At 53.0% G+C, this 26526-nt stretch overlaps 2 protein-coding genes and 1 long non-coding RNA gene across 9 annotated transcripts in view; 2 read left to right on the top strand and 1 right to left on the bottom strand.

The window, feature by feature from the left end:
• The window catches only part of P2RY6 (pyrimidinergic receptor P2Y6), a 263236-nt gene that overhangs the window by 180333 nt on the left and 56377 nt on the right, over positions 1 to 26526 (top strand). The gene's annotated exons all lie outside the window — the stretch shown is intronic.
• P2RY2 (purinergic receptor P2Y2) lies at positions 3193 to 26349 on the top strand. 7 transcript variants are annotated; one of them, XM_060176851.1, is made up of 4 exons: positions 3211 to 3336; positions 6325 to 6450; positions 18986 to 20058; positions 25193 to 25796. In XM_060176851.1, exons 3-4 carry the CDS (start codon positions 18990 to 18992, stop codon positions 25519 to 25521), a joined length of 1398 nt encoding a protein of 465 aa, XP_060032834.1. In that variant the 5' UTR covers positions 3211 to 3336; positions 6325 to 6450; positions 18986 to 18989; the 3' UTR covers positions 25522 to 25796. The 7 variants fall into 7 exon arrangements, 6 of the variants coding, with proteins under 6 accessions (XP_060032832.1, XP_060032834.1, XP_060032838.1 ...); XR_009545638.1 differs by lacking the exon at positions 25193 to 25796 and adding an exon at positions 26108 to 26349 and having other exon boundaries at positions 3216 to 3336; positions 18986 to 20909; XM_060176852.1 differs by lacking the exon at positions 3211 to 3336 and adding an exon at positions 3447 to 3734.
• On the bottom strand, positions 11235 to 25328 carry LOC132533886 (uncharacterized). Its single transcript, XR_009545639.1, has 3 exons — positions 25261 to 25328; positions 18236 to 18335; positions 11235 to 12435 (listed from the first exon to the last, which is right to left on the bottom strand). It is a non-coding gene; the product is annotated as an uncharacterized LOC132533886 (long non-coding RNA).

Below are 26526 nucleotides of genomic sequence, written 5' to 3'. Positions count from 1 at the left end.
CTCAAGGTGCACCTTGTAAGGTGCTGGGTACCAAGGGGGAAGCCCCCAACCCCATCTGGGATCTTCTGAGATTGGATGGACAAAGTAATATCAGAAAGACCTGGGGTAGAGGGCCTGGGGAGACAGCATAATTATTATGCAAAAAGTCTCTCATGTCTAAGCTCTGAGGTCCAGGTTGAGTCTCCAGCATCACTATAAGCCAGAGCTGAGCATTGTGCTGATACCTCTCCCACCCCAACCCCTCTCTGTCTTTCCTTCTGTGTATCTCTCTTGTTAAAATAAAAAATATATTTTTAAAAAACCTAGGGAGGTTGCTCAACAATTTGTTTGGCTTCGTATGTTAACTCTCTTTTCAGTCACCAGGTTCCAGATGTCATCAGGATGCTGGCCAGGCTTCCCTAGACTGAAGACCCCACCAATATGTCCTGGAGCTCTGCTTCCCCAGAGACCCACCCTACTAGGGAAGGAGAGAGGCAGACTGGGAGTATGGACCGACCAGTCAACGTCCATGTTCAGCGGGGAAGCAGTTACAGAAGCCAGACCTTCCACCTTCTGCAACCCACAACGACCCTGGGTCCATGCTCCTAGAGGGACAGAGAATGGGAAAGATATCAGGGGAGGGGATGGGATATGGAGATTGGGTGGTGGGAATTGTGTGGAGTTGTAGCCCTCCTACCCTATGGTTTTGTTAATTTATTCCTTCTTAAATAAAAAATAAATTAAAAAAAAGAAAAACTAAAAAAAAAAAAAAAAAACCTAGGGAGGATTTAAGTGTAATAGCATAAATATGGGTAGTTCACACACCTGTGATTTCTAGAGAAGACAGGACTGACCCAAGATTGCTGCCCCATGCATCTAGGGGCCATTCTTCACAGCAAGGAAGGGATGACCTCATCTTTACATCAGGATAGAGTGTATCACATCCTCAGTGGTATGTACACCTCAGTGGTACGCCCAAACTATATTCTTCTAGGTCATACAATGAGGAGTGCAAGGTTTGGTTTTTTTAGTTTGTTTTTTCAGCAAGGCAAAGGATTGAGACAAGGACTCAGCCTCTAGGGCCTGCATGACCTGCACTACTGAGTGCTGCCTAGGATCCCGCTGACACTTACCTTTCCCAACCAAGGGGGCATGTATTAGAAGTGACCTGGGGAGATAGCATCATTATACAAAAAGATTTTCATCCCCAAGACTCTGAGGTCCCAGGTTCAATCCACAGTAACCACTATAAGCCAGTGAGCAGTGTTCTGGCCTATTTATCTTTCTGTATCCCTTCTCATTAAAATAAATAAATAAATAAAATATTAAAAAAACAAAAATGAGGTCTACTCTGGGCATATTAAGAGAATTCTGAGGGGTCAGGTGGTGGTGCACTGGGTTACGTGCACATAGTGAGAAGTGTAAGGACCCGCACAAGGATCCTGGTTTGAGCCCTTGGCTCCACCTGCAGGTCTTTGCAAGTGGTGAAGCAGGTCTGCAGGTGTCTATCTGTCTCTCTCCCTCTCTATTTCCCCTCCCCTCTCAACTTTTCTCTGTCCTAAAAAAAAAAAAAAAAAGGCCACAGGGGCAGTGGATTTGTAATGCAGGCATCGAGCCCCAGCAATAACTCTGGAGGCAGAGAGAGAGAGGAAATTCTGTCTGTCTTTTGGAGGAGATGGGTCCACTAAAGGAAGGGGTTGGGGGCTATGGAGATAGCATAATGATTATGCAAAAGACTTTCATGCCTGATGCTCTGAGATCCCAAGTTCAATCCTCAGCATAACCATAAGCCAGAGCTGAGCACTGCTCTGGGATCTCTCTGTGTGTCTCTTTTGTAAATAAATAAATGAATCAAATATTAAAGTAAGGGGTTGGACCAGAGTAATGGCTGGGCCCAGGCAGCTCCAGCCAGCAGGAGTTTGGATTAAAGCTTGGATCCTTGTCTTGATAGCAAAGACATGTTATCCCGGGGGTGGGGGGTGGGATGGGGTAAGGGGGATGCTGACATGCAGTTATAAGAAAGGTATGAAGGCTCAGAAAGGGAAGAGAGAGAGCCTGGGCTCAATAAGTGGAGGTTACAAGGGTTCTTAGCCCCCAGAAGCTTCCTGGACCCACTTGGACAGTAGGTGGAGGAGCAGGACAAGGGGCCTTTGTGTCACCAGGGCGGAGTCCCTGGGGGCCTGCCCTCAGAGGCTGAGCCACACAGGGCCTGTGTCCTCCTCACTCCCACCTCACAGGGCTGCAGCCAGCACCTTTTCAGGGCTGGGGACAGTGGCCAAGCCTCAGCTTGCTCATGTGAGACCCAGCAGGAGCTGGAACCCCAGCCTGGGGAAACTCCTTGGCCACAGAATTAGGTCTTCTCTATCCACGCGAGATGGATGCCCACTGGCTGGCCAGACGGTGAGTGCAACTGCCTGTGTTTCTCAGGAAAGGCGGCAGGTGCCAGCTCAGGGTGTGCCCAGTCTGAGCTGAAGCTGGGATCCGACCTCCCCTGACTCCTGGACCAAAAGGGGGTGGGGTGCACAGGTGCAGACACACTTGGCCACGTGCTGAGTGTCTGCTGGAGGAAGAAGGCAGAGCTGGTCCTGATCTCTGAGCCCAGGATAGAGAGAAAGGGGCTCCCTGGATACAGACAGTCACAACAGCGGGGCTGGGGGGTGGGGCTCAGAGGAGGGAGTGCTGTGTGCGCTTGGGGACTTCTGAGGTGGAAGGATCAGGGGACACAGAGACCCACTCAGAGAGGCCCAGCCCAGGTTCACCCTGGAGGCGTGAGGCACCAGGGGGAAGTGCTGTGCCATGCTGTGCTATTCTGTTCCGTGTGTCCTCTCTCTGCCTCTTTCCGAATGGAAAAGTCTGCAGAAGAGGATCGAATAGCAGGTGACCAGGGGATTTCTGGTGACTCTCTTTCTGGTGGTCAAGATTTAGCAAAATCAGCCAGCCCGAGCTCCTTCTCGCTACCTTCTTCGCGGGGTTGGAGAGAGGCAGGACTCTGCGACTGGGTCTCCTCCGGGCCGCCCTCCAGTCCTGGAGTGTCCCCAGAAGGTCTCCGGGAGGAGAGGTGAGACGCGGAAAAGCCAGGGCGCGGGGCAGACTTGGCCAAGTGCAGCGTCTCCGCTGCGCTTGTGGGCTCTGCGAGCCAGGCCCCGCCGGGCTGGGCCGGGCCCCGGGGGGCGGGGCGGGGGCGGTGCCCGGGAGTGTCCGGAGCCTCTGCGACTCCAGCCTGGGCAGCGAGTGAGGGCCGAGGCAGCGGGCGGGACTCGAACACGTGGGTGTGCGGCTGCCGGCCTGCAGGCTAGGGAGCGCCGGGAGGTGCGGGGAGACGGCTGTGGCAGCGCGGGCGAATGTAGACTACACCTGGTGAGTGAGTGAGTGAGTCAACGCGCACCGGGGCGCTGTGTGCCGGCGGGTTGAGGGGGTGCGCCGGGTGGGGGCGCACGCTCGCCCCGGGTGCGCTCCGAGTGACCCGCCGGATTTGGGCGTCGATGAGACTGGAGTGGGAAGACTCGGGCAGTGTCCTGGGTACAGTTAAGCCTGTGTCAGGGGACTCATTCTGGCCGGCGCTGCTGCAGAAGGGTCAGGCTGAGAAAGGCAGTGTCTGCCGTGCCTTGGTCAGCAGCTCAGGCTGCAGGTGATGGGCTGGGGTCCCCTGGGGTCAGAGGACAGAGACAGCACCCCGATGACAGCGCGGATCGTGGGGCTGGTGGCGACTGCTCCTCCCAGCGTGGCATCCCAGCTTCCTGAGTCAACAGTTTGAGGTGCCGGCTTGTTTTTGCATTCAGTCTGGAGTGGGGGTGGGAGGGTTGGGGGGCTTTCAGGGTGAGACCTGAGCCAGCCTGTCCTCAGTGAGCCGAGGCCTGAAGACAACAATCCTTAGTTCGCTGCATACTCATAGACCTGTTTGCCTGGGTTACCGTGCTCTTTCCTCTGAGCCTCCATGCTCCTTACTGAACAAGAATGACAGGCATTTTTAGGAGTTTAGGTGACTGACACTATGTCACCCATGCTCAGCATCAGTGTCCCCCTGGACCTGGAGAGCAGAGTTTGGGCTGGGTTGCTCCCTGGTTTCACTCCCTGAAACCTTCTCCCCAGGCTAAACTTTCACAGGACACCCATCCCTTAGCCTGGACTCTTGTCAGCCTCTATAATTACTTCTCCTGTCTGGCTCTTGACACTTTAGCTGTATGTGTCAGGGTCCTAATTCAGATGTCCCCTCCTGTAGAGAGGCTTCCTTGATGTGCCACTTGAATTGGTGCCTCTTCTGGGCTCTTCTGTCTTGGTGTCAACAGTCCTGGCCCCAGCCTGGATGTCCTGGCCTCTGTCCAGTCTTCCCTCTCTCTGTTCCTGTCCCAGTTCAGCCTCCTCAGTGAAGACCTGTTTTGAGGAGAGCTCCAATTCTCTATAGAAAAGGGGAAACCGAAATGGGTCATCAGAAGGGTGGCACAGAAACTTGGGGACACTGTGTTCTGAGACACTGCAAGCCCCAGAAAATTCAGGTTGCAACCTTGGGTTTCATCCTGAAGGCAAAAGGGAGCCATGGCTAGTTGTTTTACCAGAGTGCTGTTCAGCTGTGGTTTATGGTAATGCAAGGGACTGAGTTTGGGACCTCATAGCCTCAGGCATGAGTCTTTTTGCAGAACCATTATGCTGTCTCCCTTGCCCTAGCAGGGAATTGTTGGCCATGACAGGAGGGCCGGCCTCCCTGACTGCAGAGTGGAGGATGGGTTGTGTAGGGCTAAGTACACAGGTGTCAGGGCATTTGTGTGATTTTGACACCAGAAACATCTAGGCACTGTTTAAACTCTGAACTCTTGCCTCCCTAGCCAGTGCTTCCTTCATCCCTCAGATACTCCTCTTGGGGGGGTCTTAGCGGTACCTAGGACGTCCCTTTCCCCATGGGAGCCAAAACCTGGGATTGCTCTTACCCCAGCTCTGTCCTCAGTTTTCTGGAGCAAATTCCCACCCTGCCAAGTAAAGTCCTGCTTGAGAGTGTGTGGAGCTAGGGGAAGTCCTGGTCTGGAAAGGCCATTACCCCCCTCTTTGTTTCATGCCTTGAGATGTCCTGGGGTCTGGCCAGATAGGAGGGGGGGTCACAATGGGTGCCAAGCTTGGACTGCAAAATGAGTCTAACTTCTCCATTCCTGTACATAATGCACCAGCTCTGAAGTTTCTGGATCCCCAAAGGAGCAGCTAAAATAGCAAGGAACTTCACAGGGTGCTGGTTGCTCCCTGCCAGTGCTCTGATTGCGCTTCTTTCCCAGTTCTGGGCTTGAGAGAGGGCATTGTCCCTCCTCCAGGTATTAGTTTTGCTGTCTTTTGCCATCTACCAATTTAGAGTGATGATCCTTCAAGTGCAAGCTTGCCACAGGATTAAAAAAAAAAAAAACTTCAATTAGTAATGTAACAGTTTCTTACAAATTATAAGATTTCAGGGGTTGGGGGATGAGAACTAGCTCGCCTGGTAGAGCACATGTTTTACCAGATGAGATGACTGGGTTAGAGTCCCTGACACCACATAAAAGCACTTGCAGGAGGGGAGCTTTGAGAGTGATGGAACAGTGCTGCAGTGTCTTCCTCTGTTTCTCTCTCTTTCTCCTCACCTCACATTTAAAAGAAAAAAAAGGTCCCACTGGACTGGAACACTGGACTTGCATAAAAGCAAACAAACAAAAAAACAGAAAAAGGAAGCTCTAGGGGTCTAATTTCACACCTATACATGGTGTATGTAAGTCACTGAGCGTTCCACCAAAGTCACGTGCTCCACCCCCAAACCCCCTCACAGTGCTCACAGGAGCTGAGAGACGTCTTGGCTTTGCTATGGGGGATTCTTAAAATAATAGTCAGGAGGGGATTTTATAAATGGTTATGTGCACTGCACAGAGGGGCTTGTGGTGCACTTTGAAGACAGCAGTAGAACTTGGTCACCTCAGCCCCGCCTGTCCCCCACTTTTGCTGCCCAGAGATGACCTGCTGTGAGCACTTTGTACGGCCTTCATGCTGTCTTCCACTAACTTGTAGGGAGGCATTATTCTCCCCACTGTGTAGATGAGCAAGTAGGGATTCAGAGAGTCCCTTGCCTGAGGTCACAAAGCTAAGGTAAAAGTGGGAGGTTCTGCCCACCTGCCCCAGATCACCCCTCCCTGTTCAGTACAGAAGTCCCATCTAAGTTAAGTCTTATCCTCTAAGATCTTTCTTATGCCTAAGAAAGTTTGAATTCTCTCCTGAAAGCCTGTCTTTAGGGTGTGTGTGTGTGTGTGTGTGTGTGTGTGATGGGCCTAGGCCTTGCACATGTGAAATGCTGTCACTGAACAGCCTCCTTCAGCTGATTTTTTTCATTTTTTATTTTAGAGAGGGGGAGATAGAAGAGAGGGAGAGAGAGGAACACTTCAATACTGCTCCACCATCTGTACTGCACCCATGGTGCCGGCGCTTGAACTGAGGACCTCAGGCTTGAAGAGGCATACTCTTGGCCAGGTGAGCTATCTCTTGGTCCCTGTCTTTTTGCCTGTGGCTTGATTACTCAGCTGCTAATAAATGAGGCTTACAGGAGAGGCAGCGTGGCTGACCTGGTGAGAGGGGGTAGAATTGCCCCATGTCAAATCTTTCCTTCCCTAAAACTGACTCCCATGTACCTTCTGGGTGCACTCATTGACCCATATCTCGCTTTCAGGCTCTCTGTAGTTTTAAGGGCCGGCCTCTCCCTGTCTCTGGCCCCTGACAGTGGTGGGCTGGCTTTGGGGCCTTGTCTGACCTCTGTCCTCCTCTTAAAGGCCAATTAAAGCACCAGGCCAGGTTGCTTTCTCTGCCCCACATAACTCTTTCTTGGTTGAGCAGCAGGCAGGTACCAATGAGTCTGTGGGCTGGGAATGGTCAGGAGCTCAGGGAAGCAGGGGAGGGCCCTGCTCCTTGGGGAGCTGTAGTTGATTCTTGAACAGAAAAGTTACCCTGTCACATGTCTCCTTGTCTGTGTTCTTTCTGGTCTAGGGTGAGTAGTCGGAGTCCCAAACATAAGGGTGAGAAGCTTGGGTTCTGTGGGCAGTTCCTTGGCCCTCTACCCTGGTACCCTGTCACCATAGCTGCAGTGACATTGCCTGATGCTGGAGCAGGGAAGTAGGGAGGGCCCCTCAGAACCCTGTTGTACTCTGGACAGCGTTGCCATGACTCCCCAGCGGGTAGGGGCCTAGTGTCCCCAGCCTGGCTGGTCTGTGGGGAAGCCCTGCTGTGGAGGGGCTGCCAAGGCTGTCTCCCCTCCCATAGGCTATCTGGGGTCAGGGGACCAGCTGGACTATTGTCCTCTCTCCCTGAACACTCCCTACCTTAAATAGCTTCTAGGAGTGTCATCTCTGAGAAGATCAGCTGTTGCCACATCCTTCCTGGTAAGCTCTGCTGTGGCTCCTCACAGTCTTGGGGATCAAGGCCCAGCCCCTTGGCCTCACATTAAAGCCTTTTCACCAGAGTCTCTCACAGAGCCTGTGCCATTGAACTCCACTGCCACCCCTCCCCCACCCAGCTTTCCCAGGCAGACCACACTGTCACATCCCTGTACATGTTCCCTGTCCCTTCCACCTTTGCGTACACCTGGCAAATTCCTGGTCTCCCACCAGGTCCAGCTCAAATGACTCCTCCTCTGGGAAGCCCTCCTGATTACCTCCTTCAGCCATTTAGAGGAAGCTCTGGGCTGCGTGACTATGGTCTGATGACCCGTGTGAACTTGGGACTGGCTGTGTATTGCTCCCCAGCTATATCTAAGCAGGCACCTGACTGGGTCTGATCTGGGTGTGGGTTTCAGGGTCTGTCTGAGGTGGGGTTCCATGGGGACATTGGCGAGTATTTGCTGAGACCTGTAGCTCTGCAGTGAATGCCTGTGATAGTCATAAAGTCTGTGATTTTAGAAATCACAAAGCCAGAGGCTGCCCTGAGTGAGTGACAGCATGGGGGACAAACCTGTACCCTTACCCATACCCCTACCCCGAGCCTGCAGACCCTTGGCATTGGGCTGTAAGGAGCAGTACACTCCAGATCCTGGGAGCTCAGAGTGGCTGGCTCAGAACCACAGACCCACCTGGACCCCAAGTGGTGCTGCCACCCCTTTTCTGCCTCAGCTCCTACATTCTCCCTTTTCCCTCAGGCCAGGCCCTTCCTGACCCTCCACAGAGCTGCCTGCAGTTTTCAGGGGCCTTACCTGACTGCTCTGAGCAGGGCCCCCACCTCATTTCTGGGAGGCCATCTGTGAGGATGTGTTGTGCCTCTACCATGCGTGGGGACAGGACACAGTGTGCCAGCCCCAGGGAGCACCTGTCCCTTTCCTTGCCTGTGTCATGCCTCCTGGGCTATCTGACTCACCCTGTTTGACCATTGAGAGGCTTGAGGCACAGAGGGGAACTGAGCTGACCCAGGTGGCATAGCCTGGGTGACCTTGAGCTGGAACCTGAACCCAGGGTCCTCAACTCTTGAGTCTGGCTGGTAGCTGGCAGCCACTGACTATGCGGACTAGTGTCAGGCATCTGACTGTGCGAAGTAGTGTCAGGCCTGGACACAGCAGTTCTGAACTAGGCCCATTCAGCAGTGTGTCTCCATGGTTCTGTGCTGAGCTAGAACTGGACAGTTTGGAGCCCGGCCCTGGAGTGTGAATGGGGATGTGCAGCCATGTGCTAGAAAGGCCAGCTCTTGAGTGAGAAAGCCCTTCCTCTGTAGGAGTCTGGGTGCTTTGGTCAGGAAGAAGGAGCACCCATTTGGCTGGCTGGAGACCTGTGTATCATGTGCTCACATGCTCAGAGCTCAGCCCTCAGCTCATGCCAGGAATCCAGGGGCCCAAGACAGCCTTGAGGTGGGAATATAGCTTACTCTATAGAAGCACTTGTCTTGCTGTGCAGGAGGCCCTGGCTTTAAGCCTTGGCACCACAGGGGGACATGGGGAAAGTTCCTTAGATGGTGGGGTGGTGCTGTTATCTATCTATCTATCTATCTATCTATCTATCTATCTATCTATCTACCATCTTTTTAAATATAGAGGCAGAGAGGCAGAGAGAGAAAGAGTGAAAAAGCCCACAGCACTGAAGTTTCCTTCAATGTGGTGGGGGTCAGGCTTGAACTTGGGTTGCACACATAATAAAGTAACTTACTATCCAAGTGAGCTATCTCTTTCTCCAGCCCTCTCTCCTCTCTTTCTGGTTCTCCTTCTTTCCTTTCTCTAAAGATAAACAGTGGGAAAATACTAGGCTGAAGAGGCCATCCAGTGGCATTGAGCACGTGTGAGGTCATAGGTTTATTCTCTGAGGCCATGAGAAGAAAGAGGGGCAAGGAGGGAGCCTCACTTCTCAGTGGGGCTGCAGAGCTGAGGGGCTTCCAGAGGAGCAGAGGTTTCACACTGTGGCAGCCAGAGCACCCCTATTGATACCATCTGAGGTTGCCCAGCTGTTGCCCCAGACCTGGGCTAGTGCTTGTGCTGCAGAAAACACACCAGGCAAGCGAGGGCTAGAGGTCCCTCAGCCCCAATGGGGGCACTTGGGAGGGGTGGAGCTTGCCATCAGGGTCCCCTGGCCCAGCCTGGCCCTCTTGATATTTATTACCTGCTTTGCTTCAGGCTCACTATGCTCTCCTCCTCTCTCCATCCACCTGACTCTTGTAGGACAGGTGTCCCCTCCTCCAGGAAGTCTGCCCTGGCCTCCAGCCCCCAAAGGCTCACTAGGTGTCCTCTTGGATGTTTTGGCCCTGGGGCCTCTACCACCTTCATCCTTGCCTAGCCTGACCACCTGCTCCTGAATTCCCTTCCACCATCCCCTATGACCTTGACAGTGACTTTCTGAGCTCATAGAACGGACTGACCTTCCCCAGAGTCAGCACAGGGACAGCAGAGACACAGCAGTTTCTACAAAGCGTGAGAGCAAGAAGGAGTGTGGTGAGGTCAGTTTCTGAGGGATCCTGAGCTGTTCCCCTTCTGAGAGTGGCCTTTGTGTGTGTGTGGGGAGTGGGATCTGTGTTCAGACTGGTAGTGGCCCTGCTCCTCTGCCCCCCTTTGTTTCCCTGGGGTGCCCCCCACCTTCATGTGCTGAAACTTTTTTCAGTTTTTTAAAAATATTTATTTCTTTATTTCCTTTTATTGCCCTTGTTATTTTATTGTTGTAGTTATTGCTGTTGTTATTGATGTTGTTCGTTGTTGGATAGGACAGAGAGAAATGGAGAGAGGAGGGGAAGACAGAGAGGGGGAGAGAAAGACAGACACCTGCAGACCTGCTTCACCACTTGTGAAGTGACTCCCCTGCAGGTGGGGAGCTGGGGGCTTGAACCGGGATCCGTAAGCCAATCCTTGGGCTTTATGCCACCTGCACTTAACCTGCTGCACTACCACCTGACTCCCCACGTGCTGAAATTATATCTGAATTATTCCACAGAATGTACCCTGTAGCTCCTCTCTGCCAGGGGACTGTCTCCTGTTGACAGGAGACGTCTCTGGCCCCCACAGGTAGGAACATTTCTTGCCTGCCTTTCATGATGTCCACATCTGGGTCCTCTATCTGTCCCCATAACATCCCCCCAGGTGACTGGGGCTTTCAGAATGGTGATAATCCCTCTCCCCTGCCAGGCTGGACAGGGACAGCCATGTGGGTGGCAATTCCAGAGCCACCCTAGTGGCAGGAGCTGGAATGTGATCCAGCCACCCTGGAAATTCTGAAGCCACACTGAGAATTGTACTGCCCCCTCCCCTGGTTTTGTGCTTACTGAGAGGGGGGGGGAGGGCAGGAAGATAACCCCTCCCCCTGTATATCCCTCCCTTGGATGGGGGCAGAGCAACTTGCTGGAGACTTGGGTGAGACCAGAGCTTCCTTTCTTATTCTATGTCTTTGTACCAATGAGATGGGTACAACAACTGATACAACCACTTCACACAGGGAACCAGGGGAGCAGTTCCTGGGCCCTTCCAGCTGGGCACAGCTCCAGGCAGAGGACTGACTAGGCCATCAGAGCAGTGGGGCTCAAGGAGGGCTGGCTGCTGAGCTTCCTGGAGGAGGTGGCCGAGCTCTGGAGGGCTACTTACAGTCAGACAGGCTACGGCTGCTCCTCCCACCGCCTGCCAGCTCTGTGACCTGCAGTGTTAGCTCAACCTCTCTGAGTTTCTTGGGATTAGAGGAGAGAAAGCCCTCTGAAGGAACCATGTAGGATTTGGCACAGAAAAAGAGAGCACTGGGTTAGTGCCAGCATACGGATGTTAGAGGATACTAGGGTGGCACACCAATATTATAATTTGCAAGGACCTGGGTTCAAGCCCCCATTCCCCACCTGCAGGAGGGAAGGTTCGTGAGTGGTGAAATAGTGCTGCAAGTGTCTCTCTTTCTATATCTCTCCCTCCCCTTTTCCTCTCAATTTCTGTTTCTATATAATTAATTAATTAATTAATTATGTTAAAAAAAGAAGATATTAGGATGGAGGGTAGATAGGATAATGGTTATACGAACAGACTCTCATGAGGCTCCAGAGTCCCAGGTTCAATCCCACACACCACCATAAACCAGAGCTGAATAGTGAGTGTTCTGGTAAAAAGAAGACTGCATAATTCATTCATTTAATAAATATTTATGCAGTCTAGACATTGAAAACAAATATAGTAAATGACAAATTTATAAAAAGTGTTACATATATTGCTTTCGTCACTCAAATATACAAACATCAAGGCTGGGGAGACAGCATATTGGTTATGTAAAAGACTCATGTCTGAGCCTCTGAGGTTTCAGGTTCAACCCCCAGTGTCACCATAAGCCAGAGCTGAGCAGTGCTCTGGTAAATAAAATAAAAAATAGAAGAGGTGTCCCCCAGCAAAGTTAGGCCCACGGGGCTGTGTGGGCTCTATTGGAGGCAGAGAGGTGAGCAGGGAGGCATCGGATGAGTTGCCTGGCAGTAGGGTTCACTTCAGTCAGGGCCAAGTTCAGGTGCTGATGTGCCTGGAGCTCAACAGGGAGCCTGGAAGTTGTACGGTTAGGTTTGTATTCCAGGAGGAAGCCCCTGCCCATACTGTACAAGATGGGCAAGAGAGTCAGGGATGGAGGCATGGAGACAAGTGAGGGGGCACATGGGGTGTTTGGAGCCAAGAAAGAGGGGGCTGGTAGGGGTGTCGGCTTTTCAGAAGTGGGGGTGTGGTTCAGAGACAGTGCTCTCTTCCTCATGAGTCTGCTGAGCCTCCTCCAGAAGGAGGGTGTGGTTTGGGGTGGAGTGAAAATGTGAGGTTCTTTCAGCTGATTGTGAAGCAGGGGGGGCTGGTCACCAGCAGCTCACTGACCATTGCCAGCCTATGTCCAGCAAGGGGACAGAGTCCAGCAGCACCTCTGAGCGATTGCTCTATGCTCTACTCCTCCTTCTGCAGCCCCAAGTCCTCTTCCCACTCTCCTCCACACACACACTCAGCCAGATCCAGCTTGAGGGCCTCTGAAGTCCCAGATCCCACTCCCCCACTGTGGGGAGATGAAGCTGTGGAGAGAGGAGAACACAAAACAAAACACATTCCCCTGTGATGTGTCTGAGGTTCTGGTGGATGCTGGGACTCTGCCCACTCAGGGGGCCCCTCTGCTAAGTGACCGTCCCCTCCCAGAAGGCTGGTGTGTGTGTGTGTGTGTGTGTGTGTGTGTGTGTGTGTGTGTGTGTGTGTGTGTGTGTGTGTGTGTATTGGGATTGGGGGAGCGGGCTCCCAGAAACAACACAAGCTGGCTGCCAGGCCTGGAACTCTGAAGTCCTGGGTTCTGATCTTGACTCTATCCTTGAGTTAGTGAGGCTTTGTTTTCTCTGCTGTGACATGGGAGGTTGACAAAAGTGATCTCTAAATGTTGATTCAAGAGCCAAGAGATAGCTCACTGGGCAGGACATGTGCTTCACTCATGGCCCAAGTTCAAGCCCCTGTACCTCATGGGAGTGTCATGGCACCAGGGGAAACTCTAGTCGTATGGCAGATCTCTATAAATAAATAAATAAAGTGGACTCGGAGGTGGTGTGGTCACACATGTGCAAGGCCCTGGCTCCCCAAAAAAATAAAAACAAAGGATTCGGGAGTCGGGCTGTAGCGCAGCGGGTTAAGCGCAGGTGGCACAAAGCACAAGGACCAGCATAAGGATCCCGGTTCGAACCCCGGCTCCCCACCTGCAGGGGAGTCCCTTCACAGGCAGTGAAGCAGCTCTGCAGGTGTCTATCTTTCTCTCCTCCTCTCTGTCTTCCCCTCCTCTCTCCATTTCTCTCTGTCCTATCCAACAACGACAACAACAATAATAACTACAACAATAAAACAACAAGGGCAACAAAAGTGAATAAATAAATAAAATAAATATTAAAAATAATAATAATAATAATAATAATAAAAGGATTCCAGGGCTTGACTGTGAGTGTGTCTGCACTGTGTTTATACCTGGGTGTGACTGTGTGCATTCGTGGGACTGTGTGGCCAGGCCTGTGAGTTTTCATGTGTTTTCATGTGTGTCCACACCAGCTATGGAGCAGGGGCTGGTGGTGTGTGCATGTGTTCCAGATAGAGACTGTATGGGAAATTCAGCTATTCAGGCTGAATTTCTACACACGGGGCAAGGTGGGTGCTGGCTGTAGTGCAGAGATCAGGCCCAGGGAAGGCCCCTGGAGGCTCTGCAGGGCTCTGCAGGGTCCCCTCTCTCCCAGCCCAGCCTTGCACCCTGGGAGAGCTCAGTCTGAGTCAGAGCTCCTGCTGCTCCTTCTGCCCCTCCCTCAGGACTGAGGCACTGCCTGCCTTGAGATTTGCAGGGAGGGAGCTGCAGGCCTGGCCACAGTTGGACCTGTTTTTCCTGTTCCCCTGTGTTCAGGTGAGGGAGCCTGAGCATCCCCACAGTGAAGGGGCGTGCCAAGGTGGGACCTTGGGCTCTCCAATGCCTGTCTGCCTGCATAGCAGTGCAGAGGTGTGTTGAGGGCTCGCCGCCCCGTTCCCCTCTCCAGTCTGCTGTGCATTCAGACTGGAACCAGACAGCCCTCGTGTCAGGCCCCCTCTGCCTGGCAGTACCTGGGGGGAAGAGGGTGGAGCTGGAAACTTCCAGTCCACGCCTGGCCCTGAGTGGTAGGGATGGGTGTGGGGGTCCCAGGAGGCTCCAGTCCCCCAACATTCCCCTAACTGGCCATTGTCTGTATTAAAAGAGAGACAGAGAGCCAGTGAGATAGCGCACCAGGGAGGGCATTTGATTTGCCCACCACCATTTGATTTGCCCACGCTGGGGAAAGCTTAAGTGTTGTGTTATTTATCCCCCTCTGTCTCTCTCTTTCTATCTGAATAAGTCAAGTCTAAGTGGTGACCCCCCAGAGAGGATGAAAGTATAAAAAAGAGGGATAGGTCTCTGGGGTGGAGTGACCCCTGACCGCTTAGAGACACCTTTGGGTGTCAGTGTTCTCTAGGAGCCCCTCAGGGAACAGAAGAAAGGTGAGCCACTGTCACCAGTGTTCTCAGTTGTTATTAATCTCTTCCTGGACTTGCTGCATTCATTCACCTATTCATTCTCTCACAATATACCTGCTGGGACTCAGGTCTCTGACAGGATGACAAGGACAGAGAGAAGAGTCAGCTGGGCCCAGACCTCAGAGAATGTGCTGGAGTGGAAGGTGGAAATAAACATCACCACAGGGTGTGGAGAAGGCCTGGGGCATGGGGTGCAGGGTGTCTGGGAGGTAGGTGGCTCTTGAGCCTGGGCCAGAGGTAGGATGGAGTTCAGTGTGAGGTGGTTTGGAAGAGGCCTCCTGGGTATGAAGAACAATGCACAGAGGCCAGGCATCCTGGCAGGCACCCACATAGTGCCATCTTCCTCTGGACCAGGAGTACCAGGGCAGGGCCAGGCAGAACTCATCCGGGGAGTGGAGAGAGGCTGGAGCCAGTCTCTCAGAGGGGTGGGAGGCTGAGGGCTTCACTGTGTCTGCATATGGAGGTGAAAAGGATGGACTCAGGGCTGGGGATCTGCCCGTGGAGTGTCATGACGGTGGGTCAGTTGGCCGGAGCCTGGAGGGTGGAGGCCAGGATGTCTGTAAGCAGGTGGGGAGGGCAACACCCTCAGTGTGTGAGCCACTTAGGGAAGTCTCCACCCCTGTCCTTGGTGTCAGAGATTCCACTCTCTGTGCTTAGCAAGAAGCTGGGGCCTTGCTCACTTGGTAGAGTGTAGGACTTGAGGTTTCTAGTTCAATTCTTGGCACTGCATGTGCCTGAGTGGTGTTCTAGTCCCCCCCACACACACACATGAAACACCTCTCTCATATGAAATAAATAAAGGGAATCTTTTTCTTTTCTTTCTTTCTTTTTTTTTTTTTTTTGCCTCCAGGGTTATCGCTGGGTTCAGTGCCTGCACTATGAATTCTCTGCTTCCAGCAGCCATTTTTTCCCATTGTTGTTGCTGTTGCTGTTGCTGTTGTTGCTGTTGGATAGGACAGGAAAAATATCAGGTGGGGAAGACAGATAGAGGGAGAGAAAGAGAAATGCCTACAGACCTGCTTCACCTCTGTAAAGTGACTTCCCCTCAAGTGGGGAGCCGGGGGCTCAAAGTGGGATCCTTGTGCCGGCCCTTGTGCTTTGCACTATGTGCACTTAACCCAGTGCACTACCACCAGGCCCCCAAAAGAATCTTTTTTTTTTTCCTCCTCCAGGGTTAATGCTGGGCTCAGTGCCTGCACCATGAATCCACTACTCCTGGAGGCCATTTTTTCCCCCTTTTGTTGCCCTTGTTGGAGCTTCGTTGTGGTTATTATTATTGCCCTTGTTGACGCAATTCGTTGTTGGATAGGACAGAGAGAAATGGAGAGAGGAGGGGAAGACAGAGAGGGGGAGAGAAAGATAGACACCTGCAGACCTGCTTCACCGCCTGTGAAGCAACTCCCCTGCAGGTGGGGAGCTGGGGGCTCGAATGGGGATCCTTACGCCGGTCCCTGCGCTTTGCACCACATGCGCTTAACCCACTGCGCCACCGCCCGACCCCCAAAAGAATCTTTTATAAATAAATTATTTGGAGGCTGGGAGGTAGCCCACCTATTAAAGCCCATATATGAAGACTTCCAACTTCTGGCCACCATGCAAAGGAGAAGCTTCACAAGCTATAGAGCAATGCCATGTTCTCTCCTTTTCTCTGTCTGTCTACCTCTCACCCTTATCTAAAAGGAGGAGAAGGAAGCGGGAAAAGGAGGAGGAGAAGGAGGAGAAGGAGAAGGAAGGAGGGAGTGGGAGGAGCAGAAGAAGAGTCCTCCAAGACTGGTAAAATCTTCTAGGCATGAAGTCTCAGTGAAAACCCTGGTGGTGGTGGTGGCCTATGTGTGTAGATTGGAATTCTTTGTGCAGAGCAATAAAATATTGACCCTAAGGGGAGATGAGGCTTGGGCCCTGATGCTGAGGAAAGACTTGCCAGGGTTCAGCACTGGGATATAGTACCCCCCCATCTCTTGTGGGGCACAGCACCCCAAGGGGGGACATTTTAGATCACAGTTCTCCACAAGTGGCCTGAACCACTCTGATGTCACCTAGGGCTGTGTGACAGAGCTGGACACCCTGCCAGTGTCCACAAATCATATACTAAGGCCCTAGTAGCCCATGGCATAATGTCAGATAGCTGTGCCTTTTGCCCCCCCCACACATACACACACCACCACCACCACACACAAACACACAGAGGAGGAATTAGGCTGGCTGACTCCAGGACCAGTCCCTTCTCCCCAGAGTTGAGGAAGCAGGCACTATATTGTTGGTCATTACGCCAGGTCCCCTGCATTGCTTGATGCTGTGGTCTATTTACATAATCATTGTTTTGCCCGAGATCCGCCCTGCCTATAGGGTATTGGTTTATCCCATTGGCTAGAACATTCGCAACAGCTGCTATGGAAGCTTTTTACCTTCGTGCTCTTTTCTTTTCCCCACCCCCCTCTCCTAGCCATTTCCTTTTCCGACCTGCCACTTCTGTTTCAAAAGATATAAAGGCGTTGTCTCTGATCAATAAAGGCATTGCTCAGCCACGAGTTCCTGGTCTCTTCTCTCCCCTGCGACACAACTAGACATTACATTGCTGCAGCTGGAGGCAGGGAATACCAGTGGCCTGATGCTCAAGTTGGAGGAACACATGAACTAAGGCCGGAGGAGAGAAACGTAGGTGTGTTCCAAAAGCTGAAGTCTAGTGACAGAGCTAGGGTGAGAGCAGGCAGGAGCCACCAGAGCTTTAAGGAGAAGAAAGCCCCCAGGACTGTAAGGTACAGACATCTGCAGTAGAGAGGCTCTACTGATAATGGGGGTGGCACTGGGCTTGGTAGAGCCGGGTGAGATGCAGGCAGTGTGGAGAGGCTGAGTCCTCGCTCCGGGAAAGAGGGGGTCCTTGTGGAACTAGGTGTTGGCACACCCAGCTAAGCTTGCACATTACCATGCACAAGCTTCATAAGCGGTGAAGCAAGTACTGCAGGTGTCTCTCTGTCTCTCTCCCTCTCTATCTCCTCCTCCCCTCTCAAATTATCTCTGTCCCATTAAAAAAAAAAAAAGAAAAAGAAAAAAAATGGCCATCAGGAGCAATGATTTGTCGTGCAGGCACTGAGTCCCAGAGATAACCCTGGTGGCAGTTAAGAAAAAAAAGAGAGAGATCCCAGCAGCTTGCTAGTATCAGAGCCCCCCACCCCACACCTGTTCCATCTCACCCACCACCACACACAGTCTCACTCCAAGTCTGCACTGGTTCTTGGTGTGGGGGGGAGGGGGGTGGCTCTGTGGAGCACCTCAGAGGCAGGTCCTAGGTGGTGGGCAGAGCTGGTTGGCCTGGAATGACACCCCTGGGGGGGGGGTCCCAGCTCATGGAGTCCCAGGATTCAGAATCTACAAAGCTGCGCCGCTAAAGTCTTATAGCAGGGTGGGCTGAAGTCCTTTTCTGTGAGAGTCAAGATGGTGAGAACACCAGTCTTTTGGGGACGTAAGGCTTGTCACAATGGTTCAGCTCTCTAGGATGGGTGGGCATGGCTGGGTTGCAGTAAAAGACTGTCAATAACAGACTGCTGGGCTGGGCCCTCAGGGCTGGGCCAGGAGATCTCACCTGGTAAAGCACACATCCCAGCCCTCAGGATAGTTTGTCTAGTCCTTTTCTCAAGTTTTAGAGCTACATCTTCCTGGTAGTCTCATGCATTTCAGAGGGTACAGGGTCCAGGGGTTCTGGGTTCTTCCAGTCCACAGAACCAAGGTCAGACGACAATGAAGGGCGTGAACACACTTGGGTGTGTAGATCTTTAAAGGGAAAATAATTACTGGGCCGGCAAGATAGCTCACCTGGATAGTGCATTTTCTTTGTCATGTGCATCACCCAGGTTTGGACCTGGCCTCCACTGCACCGGAGGAAACGTGGGAGCTATGATTTCTTCTTCTCTATCTGGAAGAAAAGAAAAAACAAACAAACGTGGAGATGAAACCTTAGCAATGACAAAGCCAGTATTTACTTGATAGTAGATTTTATATTTATTTATTGATTTGTTTCTTTATCTGTTATGAGAGAGATAGAAGGAGAGAGAGAAAGAGAACCAGACATCACTCTGGTACATGAGCTGCCAGGGACTGAATTTATGACTTTGTGCTTGAGAGTCCAATGCTTTATCCATTGTGCAACCTTCAGACCTCAATTTATGTGTTTTTATTTATTTATTTATTTTAATTTATTTCTTTATTGGGGAATTAATGTTTTACATTCAACAGTAACTACAATAGTTTGTACATGCATAACATTCCCCAGTTTCCCATTTAACAACACAACCCCCACTATGTGTTTTTAATAGGCAGAGAGGGGGAAACGCCAGGAACCTGCTAAGTTCTGGCTTATGGTGGAGCCAGGGATTGAACCTGAGTCCTCTGCACCTCAGGTGTGAAAGTCCAGTGTGTTCCCACTGCTGTCTATCTCCTGGCTCCAGTTGGGTGGCTCTGAACAAGGGATTCTGTGAGCGCTCGGACCCCTGGTGGTCAGGTGGACGTGGAGCCTCTGTGTCCCGGAGCTGATGCCTATTTTCCCCGCCCTGCTGTGTTCCATAGGGTGATGGCCCGCAGCCCGGGGCTCTGGAATGGCACCCCCAACGGCAGCTGGGACGGAGATGAGCTGGGCTACAGGTGCCGCTTCAATGAGGACTTCAAGTACGTGCTGCTGCCTGTGTCCTACAGCGTGGTGTGCGCGCTGGGGCTGTGCCTGAATGCCGTGGAGCTCTACATCTTCCTGTGCCGCCTCAAGACCTGGAACGCCTCCACCACCTACATGTTCCACCTGGCCGTGTCAGACGCGCTCTATGCCGCCTCCCTGCCGCTGCTGGTCTACTACTACGCCAGAGGCGACCACTGGCCCTTCAGCACAGTGCTCTGCAAGCTGGTGCGCTTTCTCTTCTACACCAACCTCTACTGCAGCATCCTCTTCCTCACCTGCATCAGCTTGCACCGCTGCCTGGGCGTGTTGCGGCCGCTGCGCTCGCTGCACTGGGGCCAGGCCCACTATGCGCGCAGGGTGGCGGGCGGCGTGTGGGTGCTGGTGCTGGCCTGCCAGGCCCCCGTGCTCTACTTCGTCACCACCAGCACACGGGGGGAGCGCATCACCTGCCATGACACCTCGGCGCCCGAGCTCTTCGCGGACTTTGTGGCCTACAGCTCCGTCATGATGAGCCTGCTGTTTGCCTTGCCCTTCGCCGTCATCCTGGCTTGCTACGTGCTCATGGCACGGCGCCTGCTCAAGCCGGCCTATGGGACGGCGGGCGGCCTGCCCCGCGCCAAGCGCAAGTCGGTGCGCACCATTGCCGTGGTCCTGGCTGTCTTCACCCTCTGCTTCCTGCCCTTCCACGTCACCCGCACCCTCTACTACTCCTTCCGCTCACTGGACCTCAGTTGCCACACACTGAATGCCATCAATATGGCCTACAAGATCACCCGGCCGCTGGCCAGTGCCAACAGCTGTCTGGACCCCATACTCTACTTCCTGGCTGGCCAGAGGCTCGTGCGCTTTGCCAGGGACACTAAGCTCTCCCCGGATGTCACTGTCACCCCCCAGGACCACCACAAGCTGGACCTGCACCACAAGTCCAACCAAACAAACAGCAAGAAGGGGAGGGACATCGTGGCCAACAGTAAGGACACTAAAGGGACCAGGTCCACATCATGCAGTGACCTTCAGAACACTGATGACATTCGGCTGTAGAGCCGAGACATCCCCACCCTGAGCCCATGCCACTGTGTGTGGAAACTCTAGGGGCTAGGACTTGCTTACAGGGGACTGTCACCTCAGTGACTTGGTCCCAGTGATCCAGGGTGGCACTTCAACACTCTTGTCACTCAGCAAATGCTCTTGGGTCCCTCCCTATATGTGAGCCGGGTGATAGGTTCAAGGACAAGTGCTTGACGCTAGTGCTAGCCTATGCCTGACTTCTGCATAGCTAACCTGGCCTGCTGAGGTGCCTAGGTTGGAATCAGGCCTAACCAGTCACATAGAGAGGACAGGCCCCCAGAGGACAGTGACTGAGGAATTACCAAGGTCACCTGACTTAAACACTCCAGAGCAGGGGATTTGTTGCAAGCTGGCCAGAGGGCCCCTGAGGAGCAGGAACTGAGTCCAGGGTTCCTCTGGGAGTCAGGCAGGCTTGGGTCCCACAGTGAACTCCACTCTGTAGTGGCCTCCCCAGCCCAAGCCCTGGGGGGCTGGCAACATGAACCCCTCTGGGAGCTCCCTGGGCTGGGAGTCAGTTTGAGGCTGTAACTTGCACAAAATCTGTTGTGATGGACAAGCTGTACCCTCTTGTGTGCTTGGAGATCAGAGACACATGCCGGGAGGTTCAGGGTGCTTGCTCTGCCTGCTGTCTTCTGCCAGCTGCCTTCATGGTGGGGATCCCACTGGGGATCTTCCATCCAGGTCCCAAGTTACCCCGCACTTTAAAGCAAACTTGTTTCTGTGTCTAGTTCTGCTAGTCCTTGATTGGAGTAGGTAAGACCTCAGTCCTTGGGATCTACCCATTTAAGACATAATGGTGATAGCAGTCATGTGTGATGAATGTTGAACCATTAAACTAGAACTAGGGAGCTACCCCAGTAGTTTACACAATAGACTTGCCTGCCAAAGGCTCAGAGGTCCTGGGTTCAGTTCCTAGCACCACAAAAAGCCACAGCTGAGCAGTGTGCTCTGGTCCATTTTTTCCTTTTTTTCAATTGAAATCCTAGGGAGTGGGGGTAGATGGAAATTATTTGCAGCCTTGCCAATTGTCATGATGCAGATAGTCCTGACCATAGTGTCACACCACCAGGGTGGTGTCCTCTTCCTTGCAACAGCAATGAAGGTTCACAGTTGACCCTTGCAAGCTGGGCACCCCATGTGGGGCAGCATCAGGAGGCTCACCTGGAGCGGGGGGACTCTGAGCTGTAGTTTCTGAGGAAAGCAGATCAGGGAGAAGAATGCAAGGTGTAGTGCGCATCCTGGGCAGGGATGTGGGGGCAGGAGAGTTGGGTGTACAGGGGTAGGAGGGGATGATGTGGGTACCCAGGGTCCAGGCAACAGTAAGGCTAGGGCTCCACCACAGGGAGCCTGTCCTGCCCTGACCATGAGGTGGCCTTTGTACTGGGCTTCATGGGAGACTCATTCCTCAGCCCATTCAGTTCTCTGCACCCTGCCAAAATCCAGCTGCAGTGGCTGGTTCATCTGGGTACATAGGTGGGTGTCACCAGTTCTAGGCCCTCTGAGCTGATTTGTGGAGCTCAGCAGGACAGGGCCAGCCCTGGGCAGGAGCAGAGCAAAGCCAGCTGGTCTTGCTCAGCCTCAGGGATAAAGACTACCCTCTGCCTCTGCCTCTAGGAGAACCTTGCCCTGCCTATCTGGCCCACTCTGAAGACTTTTTCCTTGCCCTGCCTCCACCTGCTTCTCCGCTTCTTCAGCCTTCAAAGTGGGTTGGTCTTTATTTGGAGCCTAACTCCACAGCTCTGTCGGGTGACAGGGACCTGTCACAAGCCATGATCCAAAGGGCTACTCCAGATGGAGCAATGTGAGCCCTCTGCCCAGATGTGATGCTCACTCCCCACACTCTACTCTAAATCCTGTATTTCTGTTCATGTAACTGGAGTCCCCCTGAGTCCTTTTCTTTTTTTGTGACTATTTCTTTATGCCTTTTGTAACTGGTTTGCAGATTTTTCAAGACTAGTTTTTGAAAATTTCCTCCTAGCTAGAGTCTCTTCCTCTCAGCTGCTGCTCCTGATAAATTCCAACCCCGGAGTATGGAGCTGCCACTCACATGAGGTGCCCTGCTGACCACTAGAGTGAACACTGAGCTCTGAGTCCTTGTCTCTGCTTAGGCCCAGAGACATAGTAACTTTGGGGACTGTTGAGATTGGAGTGTAGCCACCATGGGTCAAGTCCCTCGAAGCCCATTCCTGTCATGTCCTACCTACCTGCCCCTTCAGTAGCTTTCCTGGAAACCCCAGGACATAGGGCCCTATGGTGAGTGGAGATAGTACCCTGAGCTGGCCCCAGGAAGCCATTTTGTCTTCATTCTTTCTCTTTTTTATTGTCAACAGGGTTTACCACTGGACTCAGTGCCTGGACAGCAAAATCCACTGCTCTGGGCAGCCTATTTTTTTTTTTTCCTTTCTTTTTCCATCATCATCATTATTTTAGGACAAAGAGAAATTGAAAGGGGAAGGGGAAATAGAGAGGGAAAGAGAGAGACCTGCAATTCAGTTTCACCATTCCTGAACGTGGGGACAGGGGGCTTGAACCTGGGTCCTTGCACATGGTAATATGTGCCCTTTACCATGTGCACCACTGCCAGGCCGCTCAGGAAGTCCACTTGAGCAGCACATCTACAGGCTTCGGACCTAGGCCACAGGAGATCCTTCCTCCCCACCTACTCCTGATGGATTCGGAGCTGGAGACCTTGAGGCAGCCAGGAAAAGGCCCAAGGTGCCATCTCCTGTCCCAGCAGATGGCCCAGCCTCTCAGTGTAGACATCTGGCCATGCTGCTCAGCACTCGGACACCCCCCCCCCCCCCCCGGGCACTGAGGTCCCAACCCTGAAGCTGGTGCTATTTTCAGCCCAAGGGAGAGCAGGATTTTCCACTCCCAGCCTGGACCATTGTCCTGGAGTGACGTGGGGGACCTGCCTTGCTCTCAAAATATCTCCTCTGGCTCTCAGAGGCTCCCCAACCCCACCCCCCATGCCTGCCCTGACATCACTTCCTGGGGCTATTGACTCCAAAAGGCCACGTAGAAGGGCATAACCACCAGACAGGGACCCCAGGGATGACCCTGCCCGGCTGCAGGCCGGACAGGATGGGCCCGCCTACGGTCACGTGGGAGGTCAGCCTGCCACCTGGACATATGCCTGGGCCCAGGCTGCCTCCCCAGCTCTCCCTTAAGTGTAGGACACTGCTCTGTCCACAGACCCCTGTTGTGCAAGGCCAGGTATATGGGCAGGGGTGGGAAGTGAAGGCCCATAGACTTGCCAGGCACACAGGGGTCTCTGCCTTGGCTGACAGTTGTCCCTGGGCCCAGAAGAGAGAGTACATACCAGATGTGGGACATGTCCTCTCTCATCCTGCAAAGCCAAGCATGCTTCATTTTGCCCACCACCACCCACCCCTGGCCAGTGAAGCTCCCTTAGCCCCACCCTGCTCCACTTGCAGAGTTGAGCTGATGCCTGTGGTGTCAGACACAGGAGAAAGGCAACTTATGCTGCCCCATCTGAGGCACTGGGGACCCCTCATGTCCCTCCTGTCACCAATGGGATGGCAGTACCCCCCACCACCACCACGGCAAGTCGGCAAGGAATATGGGTGGGTACTGGGAAAGAAGGGCTTGCTCCAGGCAGGTGGGCCCTTCTGACACCTGGATAAGTGCCCTCCAGAAGCTGCTGTGAATGACCTTCCTGTGAGGAGAGGTACTGGAGGTAGGGGTGAGGATGAGTCAGGAGCGGCAGCTAGATGCCTGCTGATCTGAGCGCCGCTCCCCTCTTCTTTCAAGTGCAGCACTGGGTGCAAATCCCGTAACCTTCCAGAGCCCTTGCCTTTCTCATTCTCTCTGTCTCCTCTTAAAAGATTTTTCTTGGGAGTCGGGCGGTGGCACAGCGGGTTAAGCGCACGTGGTGCAAAGCACAAAGACCGGCATAAGGATCCCGGTTTGAGCCCCCGGCTCCCCACCTGCAGGGGAGTCGCTTCACAGGCGGTGAAGCAAGTCTCCAGGTGTCTCTCTTTATCTCCCCCTCTCTGTCTTCCCCTCCTCTCTCCATTTCTCTCTGTCCTATCCAACAGTAACGACATCAATAACTACAACAATGTTAAACAACAAGGGCAATGAAAGGGAAAACAAACAAACAAATAAGAAAAAAAGATTTTTCTTTTCTCCTGAGAATGAAAGCAGGGCACTGCTCAGGTCTGGCAGGGGTCAGGGCTAGGGATTAAGCATGGGTCTTACAGGCAGGCGCACAAGCCCTGTGCGCTCCCTTGCTGAGCAATCTCCCCTGCCCTGCATTTCTCACATCTGAAAGGAGATTCCCCTGCCTGAGGGGTCTAGGACAGTGCTTGGCACCAAGGAAGCACTTGTACACTGAACACCAGGCCAAGGAGACACAGAAGAGAAGCAGCTGGACCCTGCCCTCATGGAGCTGATCTGACTTAATATGTAACTGCATTTGGGTAAATGATTTGACCTGTGAGGACACTATGCCCAGCCAGGGCAGGGGTGGTGTGGGGAAGGAGCATTTGTGCTCTGAGTGGTCCAATTAGGGGACCACCCTCTACCCGGCCTGGCTCTGGCAGCTTTGGGGCATGAAGGGCTGTGTTTTCAGCCCTTCCTGCAGGCAGCCTGGAGAAATGACACCAGAGAGGGTGCCCTGGACATCAGGCTGCTGGAGCCGTAGACTGCAGCTCTCACAGTCACCCCTAATGGTGGGTCCACTCCCCCCACCACTTCTCACCACCTAGAGAGACCTGATAACTGAGGACAAGGGTAGGGGCAGCAGTGACCAGAGAAGTTAAGTCAGCCCACTGGCATCACAGCACCCAGGAGAGGAGCCAGTGCCACATTCAATGCTTCTGCCCCCTGCAGGGTGGAAAGTGGTGATTGGCCAGGAATGGCAGGGGTGTGAGGGGTACAGGGTGAGTGGGTGCTTGTTTTTCTAGGGCCGAGTGCTGGTGGAGTGGGGCATGAGCCCCAGAGGTCAGAGCTCCACCCCTCTCTGCCCTACATGCACCATGTGACTCAATGAACCCCTTCTCTTCCCTCAGCTTCCCCATCCACAGCAGGACCAAGTTCTGCCAGCCCCTCCTTCCCCCAGGGGGCTTCCTGGACTAACCTCCTTTGGCTCCAGCTCAGCCAGATGTCCAGTCTCACCCTGTTCCAGCCAGGAACAATGACCAGGCGGTGGCAATCACTCACCATTCCTGAACTTGCTCCCAGAGGCCCTGACCACTGGGTAGGCTATTTTCAGCTCTTGGTAATGGAATCAGAAAAGCACTTTCCACTCCTCACACAATGGCAGTGTCCAGGGGATACCTCTGTCCCTGCCCACTGGGTCTCCCTCCCTACCCTGCCCTCAGCTGCCTGGGGCTATTAGCTCCACCATGGCTGTGTGTTCCCCTCAGGCCAGCCGGAAGCAGTGTCCTCTCCTGCTTGTTTGGGTTTGTTTGATTACTTAGTGGGATCACAGCCCTGGAGAGTATTGTGTCTTGCCCAAGGCCACAAAAAGTTCTATCCAGTTTAAAATGGCACCCCTCCCCACAGATAAGGAGATAGGTCAGTGGGGGGAGAGGGGTGTCTTACCAGGCATGTGGCCCTGGGTTTGATCCTTGGCACTACATAAGTGTACTGGGGACAGCACCAAAGAGAGCCCCATGGTGGAAGAACAGTGCTTTGGTGGGTGTCCTCCGTGCCCCTCTTGTCTCTCACTCTCTTCTTTCTACATGCACTTTAAAAAATCAGGCCAGGGAGGCCACTCAGCAGTGTTGTACATGTATAAGACGAGTGGTTCATTTGCTGGGCCAGCAAGATAATTCATTTGTCTAACTTACCTGCTTTGTGATGTGCATGGCCCAGGGTGGAGCTGGGCCCCACTGCACAGGAGGAAGTTTGGTGCTGTGTGTCTTTCCCTCTCTTCTTCTGCCTCTCTGTCTTTGTCTCTCTCTCTCTATCTGGAAAAATAGAAAAAGAAAGAAAAGAAAAGAATCAGCTGGAAGTAAAGCACCATGAGGACAAAGAAAAATCCAGCCACCTCTCTCCCCAGTATTGGAGAGCCTCGCTTCAGTCCGCCTCTGGTCCTCTCCTCTCTGGGTCTGAGCAGGCTGAGGAGGAAAGGGACCTGTGTGACATCTACCCTCTGTGCATGGAGCCTTCTAAATGCCAGTCCACACTTTTACATCAGTCTCATTAAATTAGCCCAACATCACCCACCTTGAGTTTGCCTCATCCTTCCTGCTGGGACACTGACTAACCCTGGTCTCTCTGAGTGACTTTCCTGAAGCACCCCTCATTTAGCTTGGGGGGATGCCTTGGACCCTCCTCTTTAGCCCTCTCCCACTAAGCTGAGAACTCACAACTGCAGAGACATTCAAGCTCCCAGTGT

The sequence above is a fragment of the Erinaceus europaeus genome, chromosome 17, assembly GCF_950295315.1.
Source record: "Erinaceus europaeus chromosome 17, mEriEur2.1, whole genome shotgun sequence".
Lineage (NCBI taxonomy): Eukaryota > Metazoa > Chordata > Mammalia > Eulipotyphla > Erinaceidae > Erinaceus > Erinaceus europaeus.
This window is presented reverse-complemented; position numbering and strand designations above follow the sequence as displayed.

What these genes read in the sequence shown, in the direction of transcription:
- P2RY2 (XM_060176849.1), top strand. Translation starts at nt 18,990, where the DNA reads ATGGCCCGCAGCCCGGGGCTCTGGAATGGCACCCCCAACGGCAGCTGG. An exon ending in GAGGGACATCGTGGCCAACA is followed by an intron (nt 20,059 to 25,192) that starts GTAAGGACACTA and finishes CTCTTCCCTCAG; the next exon opens with CTTCCCCATCCACAGCAGGA.